The sequence below is a fragment of the Haplochromis burtoni genome, unplaced genomic scaffold, assembly GCF_018398535.1.
Source record: "Haplochromis burtoni strain Fernald_Lab_line unplaced genomic scaffold, NCSU_Asbu1 Contig_303, whole genome shotgun sequence".
NCBI classification, from domain to species: domain Eukaryota; kingdom Metazoa; phylum Chordata; class Actinopteri; order Cichliformes; family Cichlidae; genus Haplochromis; species Haplochromis burtoni.
In genome coordinates this window covers 624,392-637,397 of record NW_024582664.1, presented here as the reverse complement: position 1 = coordinate 637,397, position 13,006 = coordinate 624,392, and the positions used below count along the sequence as shown (strand labels likewise).

The 13,006-nt window shown below is 38.6% G+C and overlaps 2 protein-coding genes across 3 annotated transcripts in view; one reads left to right on the top strand and one right to left on the bottom strand.

Moving 5' to 3' along the window:
- The window catches only part of rcor3 (REST corepressor 3), a 26,939-nt gene extending 23,605 nt beyond the window's left edge, over window positions 1-3,334 (bottom strand). Inside the window, exons 1-4 of one of the 2 annotated variants that reach the window (XM_005941242.3) lie at window positions 2,861-3,334; window positions 2,702-2,758; window positions 1,146-1,223; window positions 968-1,020 (exon numbers count right to left, since the gene is read on the bottom strand). In XM_005941242.3, the coding sequence (XP_005941304.1) occupies window positions 968-1,020; window positions 1,146-1,223; window positions 2,702-2,758; window positions 2,861-2,984 (312 nt within the window). In that variant the 5' untranslated portion in view covers window positions 2,985-3,334. The remainder of the gene's footprint in view (window positions 1-967; window positions 1,021-1,145; window positions 1,224-2,701; window positions 2,759-2,860) is intronic. The other variant, XM_005941243.3, reaches the window with a different exon arrangement.
- Window positions 1,212-11,209, top strand: LOC121815788 (potassium voltage-gated channel subfamily H member 1-like). Its single transcript, XM_042228095.1, has 4 exons — window positions 1,212-2,119; window positions 4,176-6,800; window positions 10,617-10,740; window positions 10,843-11,209. Exons 2-4 carry the CDS (start codon window positions 6,728-6,730, stop codon window positions 10,982-10,984), a joined length of 339 nt encoding a protein of 112 aa, XP_042084029.1. The 5' UTR covers window positions 1,212-2,119; window positions 4,176-6,727; the 3' UTR covers window positions 10,985-11,209.
- The last annotated feature ends 1,797 nt before the right edge of the window (window positions 11,210-13,006 follow it).

The window sequence follows — 13,006 nt, the reverse complement described above, 5'->3', positions numbered from 1 at the left end:
ACTTCCAAAAACATTCAGCTTTGATATTAATGAGTTTTTTGGGTTCATTGAGAACATGGTTGTTGTTCAATAATAAAATTATTCCTCAAAAATGCCTAATAATTCTGCACTCCCTGTACTAAAATAATCTAAACCATTTGTACAACTCACAAAGCCCCTAAAACTTAATCTTAACTTGATATTTTGTAAAACCTTACCTATGATTAGAAAAAACAAATGTAAATTTTCAACTTGTGAAAAGAATTACATCTCTTCCATCACTGCTGTTGTTGTGGGACGGGGTGAAAATAACCCCTCATATTGGTTCTAGCAGTAAAGCCAGCATGTCATTACACTTGAGAGCTGTACAAAGTTAAAACTGGTAATTTATTTTCTTTTGTGACTGTCACAAAAATGTAAAGATGGCGTGTTAGCTACTTTCCATGTGAGTTTCACAAGGTGAGCAAAGGTTGCTTCAAGAAGGCAGCCCAAAACTGAAAAATGTCACAGTGTGTGCAGTTTTAAAGGCTGCTACTGCTGGCACTCTACAGCTGTTAGGTTGGGACCAAGGAAAGTATTGCTTCACTTCAGTGTCTCTTATGTTGGGTTTAGTAAATACCGGAGTCATTCTGTATACAGCCTCGATCTTTTACATTGAGAACAGTGGGGGATTTTCTATCCAATTTTCTAATCCAGTTTTTTTTAACATGAGTGAAAAAATATGGGGCTGAGATGGAAAAGTTATCATATCATTAATAATAATGTGTGACATAGGAAAAATGTCATATCTCTAGCATGTCTACCACATTCTTTTTGATTGTTTTATAGTTTTTTGAAAACAACTGAAGACTTTTCACAACCAGCTGTTACTGCAGCTTGTCAATTGGGGAATGAACAAGATAATACGTTTCCCCTATACAGACTGTGACCACATTTAGTTAAACTTTGCGGCACATTTAAAAGAAAAGTCAGCTGCTGTATAGCTCACCTGTTCCACGTTGTATCCATGTTTTTCTTTGGCAATAGCAATGTATTCATCAACTGTGGAGGGAGACACACACAGACTGTTAGATGGATCTGATCTTTTGTGTCAAAAAGAAGAAAGAAAAAAAGAAATCACAGAAGGTGGACTAAATATTTTCAGTCAAACACAATATTAACATTACGTTTGGAGTCAATGATGGTGTGATAAGGAGACCAAACCAGCATCCCTCCGCTGTCTTTATCTGTGTACTTGGTGGCACCTGTACAAACATTATAGAAAAATGATAAAAATAACAGATTTTATTCAGCTGCTGCTAATTTAACACTTATAAGTTATTTTATCAGTGATATACACCAGATACAGTTTGTACATATGTTATTACAGAATATCATCAGGGAAAAACAATTCCTATTACTCCTTCTGTTTGAGCCACTTCAGTAGCAAGCAATATTTATTTATATAGCACTTGCCATAAAAAGGAGTCATCAAGTGCTGTCATGAAAATAATGAAAAACAGCAGAAAGTTTTATAGCAGGTAAAACAATAAACAAAAATGTAAAAGAAATTAAAAGACACCAAAAAAGTAAAAAAGATACTAGACTCGATGAGAAAACATATACTGCACTAAAGCAGAACTCACACAACACACTCTACTGAAATTCCAGACTATATATCTCTGGCTGACTTCCACAGACTCAGCAAACCTCAGTGAACAGGCAGAGTATTCCAATAGTTGGACATGATAGTCTCAGTATGGTTCTCCTCAGTACGATTGTCCAAGGAGGAAAAAGAAAACGTCAATACTAAAATTAATTTAAAATTAAGCTGTATTTCAGCTGAATGAAGCAAATACGGCACCTATTGTTCCAAATAATTATCATAACACAACATGGCTTCAAAGAGAAAGGCCTCTACTCGACTAACAGCTATGTAGTTGATGTTCATTATTGCAGGCTTAATGGGTCATGGATGCAATATTGAGCTGTGTCAGACCACATGGAAAATCGTTCGGGTCGCTGGCTGTACAGAGCAGGGGGGGAACCATAGCTGAACTTACCAGAGAGTCCAGACTGTGGGGAAGTACAATGAGCAAATAAAGAGTGAAATCTGGAGCAGAGCAGTTGAAGGGGTTTCAGGCCGGTTCAATCTTTCACAGTAAGCACTCCGTTTTTTTTTCTTAGCATAGCAAATACCATACCTTATCCAAAATACCTTACCGTAATGCTCTTCTAATACAATAATTAAATTATTTAGCTGTAGGACATTCTTTAGCAGGTTTTAAAATCTATTTTACCTTCACAATGTGTAATTAAATTATCTAAATGCTAAATAAATGACGAAATGAGGTATGAGTCGAGAATTGCACAGCACTCTTTTAATAAAACGATCATGGTTAATTATATGACTCAAAACGAACTGTAATCATGATCAAACTCCAGTCGTACTTTTCCACCTGACATTTTATATTCTTAATAAATTCACGACAGTCATAGCTGTCAGTGAAGTTTGTGTCACTTCGGTTCATGTTTGCCTCCGCGGCCTTTACGCTGACTTTAAAACAAGCTGATACCACAGCAAGCCGACTGAAAATCGGACTCTTAACTATTACTGCAGTCAGTTTTAATCCACTAGCAAACTAACGTATTGGCAGTGAGCGTAGTACAGTACAGTCTGATACTGTACACATACCGAGGCTACCACGGCTCATCACTCAGGTAGAAAACAATAAAAACTCACCGGGCTCAAAATCGGGGATTGTGGCCTGGTAGTCTGCTCCAACACGCATTCCTACATCTGGAAAACACAAACAACAACCACGAAAACAGTTTGATTTAACTAGTCATATTCAAAACACGGACATCGGGAGCGGTAAGAAGCTGTTCGAGGCTATATCACCGTGTTCGTCGTCGCTGCCACTTTCGTCAGAAAAATGTCCGTTAGAGGCTGTGGATGGACTTTTGGTGCCATTTGAGCGACCCTTCCCTAAATAATCCGAGCCCTTTTCCATCATGCCCGGCATCTCTGCGCTCTGATTCACCGATTTTAGCTTCTATGTCGGGATATAAAATGTCAGCAGGAGCTGGACGTTTTTCTTTTGCTGCTGTTTATTCCGTCGCCGCAGCTCTATCCGTGTCGCTGTAACCCTTCTCGTGACTCTCACCGTGCTTGCACGGTTAATTCCGGCTGCGATATGCTATGTGTAACAACCGAGCAATCTCTTCTTAGTTTTTAGCAAATCTTTAATCCAAATTGTTCCTCCGAGGGATATTTTAGTTGCGTAGACCTGTAGCTGGGGGCCTAACCATGGCGGCGGAAGTCTTTTTACGCACCTTTGGGTGCGGTAGTGCGACTCCTGCTGCTGCGGTACCGTTGAAATGAGATTCCTCCGCCGAGACAAACTGAAGAAGAAAAAAACAGTCAGGAGGTTTAGTGCCAACAAAATGCAGATTCAGCATTAGGATAACGCAACGGTGAATGCAGAATATCCGGAAACTGTAAATATTACCAATAAATCATTGTAAATGTCATAATTTCAAATAAATTCATGTCAGGTTATTCTTATATCGTATGTCAGGTTATTACAGACTGTATATTGTATGTCCTACCACTGACAACACTTAATGATTATGCGACCTGTTATCCTGTTATTGTTGTTTAAAATTTGCTTATTAATTACCCTTCTGCGTGGACTCTCTGCGACCAGTAGAGAAAGATCCCGCACAGCAATGAAGCATTTAAACTGCACTGTAAGCTAAAGGAATCCACTAACACATAATATCTGTAATAACGAAGATACTTGCAGGTATATAAGCCTTCAGACTCCCTGTGATTTATTTAATCACTTGGTTTGTAAAAAGTGTTTGGCCCCTTCAGGATTTTCTATTTTTTTATATGGTCGTCACACTTAAATGATTCAGATCATCAAACAAATTTTAATATTGGAGAGAAAAAAACACAAGTAAACACGAAATTCACTTTGTAAATGGTGCTTATTATTAAGGGGGAAAAATCCTAACCCTATATAGCCCTGGGTGAAAACTAACACAGGGCCATGTAAGTTGATGACAAAGTACCTGTTCTTCATCGGCTGGGAGCAAAGCAGTTTTCACCTGAACGCTGCACTATAAGTGTTAGTGATTGTCTCTGTCCTTTAAGGCTGCTTCTCTGTTGTTTCTCTGAAGATTGCTAATTCGTCATCTCTTCTGTGCAGAAGCCTGGATGTTTCCCTGGCCAAGTGTTTTTGTGAGTGAGAGAGAGAGAGCCAAGGAGGAGATTCTGTGTCTGCATGGATTTAAAAGTGTAAATTTGATTCACCCACAGAGTTACTTTTCCCAATTTATAAATATAGTCTGTGATTAATTACTTGATTGAAGATGCTGTAAATAACTTCTATGAGGACTGTAAATAACTGGTCGTGCATCAACGTACAGGATTACGTTAAGTATGTGATTGGGTACATTAGCACTTTCGTTAACAACAATGCCAACACCTTTAACATGGTCATTCCCCACAAACACACCCATAAACTGTCTACACTTGGCCTGTACCTCACCTGGACTCTTTGACTGGGAAGCCTCAGTCTGTCAGTGTTGGTAATAAACCTTCAGCCGGTATTACTATAAACATGGGCACTCCACAAAGAGGCATTTTCAGTCCCATCCGCTACACTCTGTTCACCAACAACTGTGTTACCTATCACAAAGATAACATCATCTTAAAGTTTGTGGACAACACCATCCTGATAGGACACAGTACATACAAAGCGACCCACAGAAGGGAGGTCTGATGTCTATGTGCGAGAACAACAACCTCACTCTCAACACAGCCAAGACAAAAGAGATCATAGTGGAAGAAGAGGGGATTCCACCTGCCACCGGTCATCTGGGAGCTGGAAGTGGAGAGGGTACGCTGCTTGGGTATCTACATCAGTGAGGACGTGTAATACCAAGTAGTCTGGTATGTTGCCTAAAATCCTCAGCAGTGTCTACAGCTGCATTGTGGAGAATATCTTGACCAGTACAGTAATGCCAGTGCTATGCACCACAAATGCCTGCAAAGTAGTGAGGACTGCCAAACAATTTTCAAGTTTTCACAATTGATTATTAAGTATTTATTGGCATCAGACAAACTGGAAAGGATGCCACTGCCTATTGAACAGAATTTTTGTAATATGGAACAATAAAGGCATTAATGTGATTGGTTAAAAAAGTTGGGCCAAGGCAAGGGTTTAAACTTGGCCCTCCCTTTATGGTCTTTGTCCATCCCTTGGTCATGTTTCATCTTCTGCACTGGGCTTGTCCTGCAAGATAAGAGCAGACAACTCCTCCCACTTCACCATGGCAACAACTCTGTCAGCCCTGGGGAGGAAGGGTGAGAGGGATGAAAGAGAGAGAGAAAGAGAGAGCGCTCTTCTCTAAAACTTTTGAATAAAACTTTTGAACAAGATGGAAAAAAAGTCACAAAATACTTGCACTATAAGAAAAATTCTAAAAACAAGCAGCATAGCCTGCTAATCTTCTGTCAAAAAGTTATTAGGCCTTTTTTAATGAAATAAATTGATTTTTACAGTAATCGCCATTAAACAGGCATTCAGTTATTGGCAAAATGGAAACATTCTTATTTACAGCACAGCCTCTGTATCAATAACTTCTTTATCAAATCTGTACCACTAGTACTCAACACCTGTAGAACTAATAACACGTAGGCTTCATTTTGTGTTAAATATAAAGCTATTTTATTTCACTCTATTTCTCCTTTGACAAGATCAGTAAATTGCAGTTACACCAACATGAATAAATAAATTCACAAACTGAACATCTTTTAAACAAACTTTCCAGGTATAAGTTGTATCTCATGTGAATGTGTTCTTATATATGCATTCAAGTATTCGCTCGTCTATTGTAAGACACATATGATCTTGGGTATCATCTGATTCTTAATCCATAAAGTTCAATCTCATGTCGACCCAGCCTTTGCAACTATCACAGCCGAAATTGTGGTTTATTAAAATGGGACAAACAGACAAATGGCACAGCTGTCGTGCCGAAAATAAATGCGCACTATCACAATATCATAGTGACTTTTCCAGTTACGATCACATGGCCGCAAACTCGGTACAGTAGAAATGCGGTATAGCTTACAAACGTAGTCCTTGTGCGTGTGTGTGTGTGTGAGAGAGAGATTTCACTGTATTTCTAAGTTTTTTCACTTAGAAAAAACGGTGAACCTGTCAGAGGGCTGAAGACTTGAAAACTATTTCTCTTTGGAAAAGCGAGCGAAATCCCTCACCTCGGGAAACCCAGGTGCAACACTTTGAAGCACATTGGTTCCGTTTAGGTGGCCCCACTTTACATTTTCAGCATAAAGTAAAAAAAAACAACACACACATTTGTTTTCACTACAGGTGCAATTACTTACTGTGGTACGTTTTCTTAATACCGAAATATTATGTCTGCAGTGTTTTTAATTGCAATCAGTGACGTGATGATAATGTAATGCTCACTGTATAAAGCATCAATACGCCTCTCTCACTCCTCTGGCATCCACCCTCTCTCCCCACATATGTTTGAAGCTCGCTCTATCACAGCCAGTCTCTGGCCCATCTCGAAGCTTGTGCAGCAACAATCTGCCAATAGCGAGCCTGCTGAGGTGGGGAGAGAGCGAGCACAAGCACATACTATACAGCGTGCGAAGCTCGTGTTTATATGTAATATGTGAGCAGCAGGAAGCAGCTCGCTCTGCTCATTGCAGAAGGACGGCAGGATGGCGAGAGGACGGCGGGGTCTCGTGGCCCCTCAGAACACGTTTCTAGAGAACATCGTCCGCCGGTCCAACGGTAAGATACGATCCGGTTCTGATCTATTCTGCACCTGGCTTCAAATGGTGATAATATATTTCTTATATATAATGTTTTGTGATTTTGTTGCTCATTTCGCCTTCAGGCATAGCCACATAAACACACACGGGCAATTGCTAAAAACCTAAGTAGTACTGAAACCACAAGTAATTATGGTTTAAATTTATTATGGTAGCTCTTTACTTTCAGTGATGGCTATTCCTCTCTCTCTCTCTCTCTCTCTCTCTCTCTCTCTCTCTCTCTGTGTCACACACACACACACACACACACACACACACACACACACACACACACACACACACACACACACACACACACACACACATATATATATACATTTATAAAAATTATCCTAAATCAAAACATATATATATACACATATACATATACATATATATTCACACGTTGTAATAGTTACAAAAGGCACATAGGCTCCTTATTAACAAGTAGGGGTATGGCAAATCAATTTCATAGAGCAAAGTTTATTAGATAAACAACTACCAATTTAGAGCTGCAGAGAATAAAAACAAACTAAATAGCAGGGCTGACAGTACCAAACCGTTAAGACACTTTATTAATAAACATTACTTTAAAGGACCAGGTTCACTGCCATGATGCTGCCCTTGGTTAAAATAGCAGCTCAAGAAAATAGTTAACTAAAATGGTGGAGACTAGCCACTTGAAGGCAACCTACAGGGAGGAGGGACCAAGGGTGCCACCAATCACTCACCCGTGTAATCTTTCTGAAATCCTCACTGCCACTCTCACTGCAAGTTAAATGGCCCGTTATACTTGTTTCCCGGTATGTACACTCCAATCCACAAAAGGGAATTCCACCACACGTGCCTAGCCCCCCTCCCCCTGTAAGCAGCTGTGTCTTCACTAAAGAAAATTAAACTAAACATGCATATCAAGCAATACAGAACACAAAATTCAGGAAATATTATATACAGGAATACAAACACACACACACCGTTTAAAATACAATTATTAGCAGTACAACTAAAAGCATGATTAAAATATAACAAACTGTTAACACTAAAGCACTATAGAACAAGGAACCAATCGATGCCAGTCAAACACAACAGCAACAAAGCAACAAAGGGTACAAGACAGCAGCGGTGTGTAGGCCTGTAACAAGAGAAAGAAACCAGTTATCCAGGGTCCACCCTACTTCTAAAAACAAAGAAAAGTACAAATGAAGTCACTTAAAAACAGTAAAAGTATGTAAGTGCAAATTGCATCAATAAATAATATGTACACTATAAAACTAAGAAAATTTTCTAATTGTTACTCGCTGCTCTCTATGGGCGTATTTGCTTTAACTAAAGCCACACTAATCAGGGGGAATAATTATTTTACTAAATCACAGCCTGTATAGTAACATACTACATTTACCTTTGCTGTAAGCTAACATTACCATCACACCTCACTGAATTGAATAAAATTACTCAGCTGCATTAATTCAAACTGACACTACTCTACATTTATAATAATAATAATAATCAGTTTGTGGTTCCAAGTTTCACAAGAAACAATTTTCTTGAATGTTTTGCAAAGTACTGGTTGTTAAAGTAAATCCCTTTTTTGCTGCTAGTGCTCTCTCAGAAATGCCCAGACTTGTCCCATTGTTGCTTATACTAGGAAATGTAAATGTGCTGCATTGGTATCGAAAAGATACTTGCAAAATGGATGGATGGATATTTTTTTTTCATATCACCAGGCACTAATTTAAATGTTAGGAAGTTCCTCTAGACATGCTTTGAATTACACCAGCCATTATTCAGTAAAAGGGGGTAACTGCATCTCTAATTATATATTAACAAAAGACATTCATGAAGACTCAAGAAGGAATGCAGCACACTAAATCCAGTGCCAAGACCATGACCATGCTGGAAAAGATAAGCAACTTTAATGACTTGAGTTTTCATTCATTATATTTATATGATGTCAATTTACAACAGTCACCTCAAGGCACTTTTATATTGTAAAGACCCTAAGACAATAATAGAAGAAAAATAGAGTACTTAGAGGAAGATGTCCGTGAAGGTTATCAGTCATCCAGGTCATCGTAGTCAAAGGAGCTGGGAAAGAAAAGCGTCTGGACTTTTTTAAGTTGCTTGAAGACGTTTCACCTCTCATCCGAGAAGCTTCTTCAGTTCTATAGTCAAATGGTGGAGAGTCCCAGATTTAAGATCTGTGGAAGTAACCCACCACGAGGGACAATTGACCCAATAATGATCCTCTACCTAATCACATGAGCCAAGGTGTGAAAATGGGTGTAGGTCACAATCAGCCAGAGTTTCGGGTGAGCTCATTGTGAAACCTACCCCCACCCTATCATGTGATTTCCTGAGGTCAGATGGCCCAGGATGTGAGTGAGCGTTAAGGCGTCTGGGAAGGGATCTCAAAACTGGATTATAGATGGCAGACAATTAGTGTTGTAAACACCGCCTGAGAGCAATGAGAGGCGAAACGTCTTCAAGCAACTTAAAGAAGTCCAGACGCTTTTCTTTCCAAGCTCCTTAGAGTACTTAGAGGAAGTAACAAGCAAGACAGTATTTTCCCCATAGTAGCTTCTTTTCATTGCCTTCGTGTTAAATCCAGAATCAAATTTCAACGTCCTTCTCCTTATGTAAGGTCTTGAATAATCAGGCCCCATTTACCATCCATATTTTATCTGTGAAAAGTGCTTTATAAATAAATGTTACTTACTTAATTACTTTCTTAGCCTCTGGTTCCTGAGGTAAAAGTAGAATGTGGGGCAGAAAAAAAAGAGTTTTTCTTTTCTGCCGTCGCCTTGTTTCCTCATAGAACATCTGATTGTTGGGGGTGGGATGGGAATCAAGAACCAGTTCCCAGGAGTTCAATTCCTTTGAACTGTTAGTCTGTGTGCCTGCTCATTGATTCCACTTGCACTTGTACTACAATCAGCTGATTTTGGCACATTCTTAAAGGTGGATATAGACATTACTTTTATTTTTAATTCAGAAAAGGACAAAAATACAAGAGTAAGTGGAACCTCCATCCAGGACAAACACATTTTGCTGCCAACACAAATTCGGCTCTTTGCAAGTACCTGCACAGACAACATGCTAACACTAAGCTAGCTAAAAACCTAGATTGATGTCAAAGCTGAGTGAATCCCATCCCTGGTCCAGCAACTAGACCCTGAACTTCAACAGGTAACAAACAAATCAGTAAGAGAATCAATAAGTAATATCACTAATCGATACCAATAATAATGGTATTGGAATTGATAAATTCTTATTAATTCCCATCCACTATTAGAGGTTTCCCCTCTGTTATTGGAGGGTCCCAACCTTACAATAAAACGCACGTGGAGGACACTGTTGTGATTTGGCACTTTATAAATTAACCTGAATTGAACTGAATTGAAAAATGACCGTCTTTTAATAGCACAGGTATTAAGTGTAGGCCAGTTGGTTATTAAATAAAAAGAATCATCATAATTAGTTTAACACTGATTTTACAGGTGTAAAAGTAAGGCAATTATTTATTAGTTTAATTTACCACTTAATTGCTTAGCAATAATTACTTACGTAATAGTTAGCTTAACTTAGCTTCTCTATTGGGTTTGGTGCTATTGAACAACCAAAATATTTTATCAAAATAATGTGGACTCTGGAAGGCTGCAATGGGCATTTTTTAAACTAGTTGTTGTAGCCCTCGTGAAATGTGGAGAAATATTGTGTATGCTGGATTCATATAATTTTTCAGTCATGTGATGTTGCGAAGTAGGGCAGACTATCACTTATTGGTTTCTGTGGTCAGATACCAATTTTGTGCTGGGAAACGCTCAGATCGTGGAGTGGCCAATCGTCTATAGCAATGATGGCTTCTGTAAACTCTCTGGCTACCATCGTGCTGAGGTCATGCAAAAGAGCAGCACCTGCAGGTACCACAACACACATGGATACCACCGCATGGATTATTGAGGACTGATTGTCTCAAGTAAATGTTTACTGTATCAATGCAAATACTTGGTTTTCCTCTGCAGCTTCATGTATGGAGAGCTGACAGACAAGGAAATGAGTGAGAAGGTTCGACAGACCTTTGAGAACTACGAGATGAACTCTTTTGAGATTCTGATGTACAAGAAAAACCGTGAGTATTTAATAGTACTGGATATGACCGTGTAAGCTGCATCCAAAAATGTTTGTATGAACTGCTTCCTCAAAAACCCAGATACCTAAGGATCTCAAGAAATCTAGAAATTGTATATATGCTAATCTGGGACACACCATGCTAAAAGCTCACAGCCTTTTAATTACTTAGCCAGGGGTCAGCAACCTTTAACACCCAAAGAGCCATTGGACCCGGTTTCCACGCAAAAGAAAACACTGGGAGCCGCAAATACTTTTTGACATCTAAAATGAAGATAACACTGTATATATTGTTTTTTTACCTTTATGCTTTGTGTGAACAACTAAAGTAAGTAAGTAAAGTTTATTTATTAAGCGCTTTTCACAGACAGGCAGTCACAAAGCGCTGTACACAAATATTAAAATAAACAATACAATCAATAGACATTATACACAATGTAAAAGATCAAATGTAAATAATGTAAAGAATATAAAATACGTAGATCAACAAAAGGCTTGTTTGAACAGAAAAGTTTTTAACTGCTTTTTAAAAGAATCCACAGAGCAACTAAGGTGTGTTGCTTATGAAATCCATGAAGTGCTACAGAGAAAATTACATTTTATTTATGTAATTAACACATTTTGAACTCTTAAAGAAATATAACAAAAGGAAAGACACCCAGCTGAACTAAAATGATCCATGAGCAAACAAAAACTGTTGTGAGCCGCCACCCTTATATCGCCTTTGGGCTTTTGGAGCCTTGACCTGACTTTTAAAAATAATTGGAAAAAAAGCACTATGCTGCTAAAAATGAAAAATAGATATTTGCAAAATTCTGCCTAAATATGTATTTTACCTGGTTAATGTGTGTGGCGGGGCGTGGTCTGAAGCGCCGCTGCAGGGGAGTCGGACGCACCTGAGTGGGACCCGCAATCACGCCTCGCTGCCTTAAAGTCTGTGCCCTCTCTGCTGTTGAAAAGCTACAGCTGGCTGTATGCTACAGCAACCGTGTGTGAAAAGTGGTCAATAAAGAGATGCTGAAAAGCATGATCATGCAAACATCGTCAGGTCTGCCGTGATATGTTTACAATAAGACTTATGGTCCCGAACCTCTGCGCACAGCGTCTGCAAATCGGGGCTTTCATCTTTACGCAGGACTGTAAGCTGTCATCTGTGAGGCGTGAGTGGTGTTTGTTTTTAACGTAGTTCACGGTGGAGAACAGCTGCCGACATAATCTGGATCCGAAGATCCACGATTGGCCTACCTGGGGTTGAAAGTCTCGATAAACGCACAGCATTTTGGCGGGTACACCGGCTTCCGCGAGTGTGACGCTTATTTTGAGCAATGAAAAAATAAAAAGATATAATTTTATTTTTATATTTCAAAATCACAATAATCTTCCAATTTAGAACTACAAGGTAAAAAAGACCTAACATAAATAAAATACACTTCAGCTAAATACTTATAATTTATTTTCCCAAACCACCCGGAGCCGCAAAATAAAGACTAAAGAGCCGCGGGTTGCTGATCCCTGACCTAGCCTATTACATTTGCAAACAACTTTTGCCAGTAAACAAAAAAAAATGTATTTGATAAAGAATTCAGAAGGTGAAGGTTCCTTTATTTTTTATTTCTGTGTTTTTATATATTTTTATAAGCATAACACCACCTAAAGCAAACTTCACACATCATACAAAATAACTTAGTATTTAACAAGACTTTGGTTTTAAAATGGTATTGATTCTTCTAAGTTGTAAGATTATACTATACAACTTTCCATTTTGATAAAATTTATGGTTGGATCAGGTGACCCAGAACACTTGTTTAGGTATGCTGCAATAGGTCAAGGCTGCTGGAGGCTGCATATCAACAGAAACACTGGGCTTTCTTGGCTCCCATGTTATCTTTTTCTCTGTTGGTGACAAGTTGTATAGTTAGGGGTTGTTTTGTGTAAAGGATCAGTGAAAAAAATATTGTTCTTTTTTTTCTGCCTGGATAGAAAGTTATCGGTGAAATTTAAATCTCTCTATTTGGGAGCAAATAACATAATTAGAATAGAAGATATCAAGCTAATGCC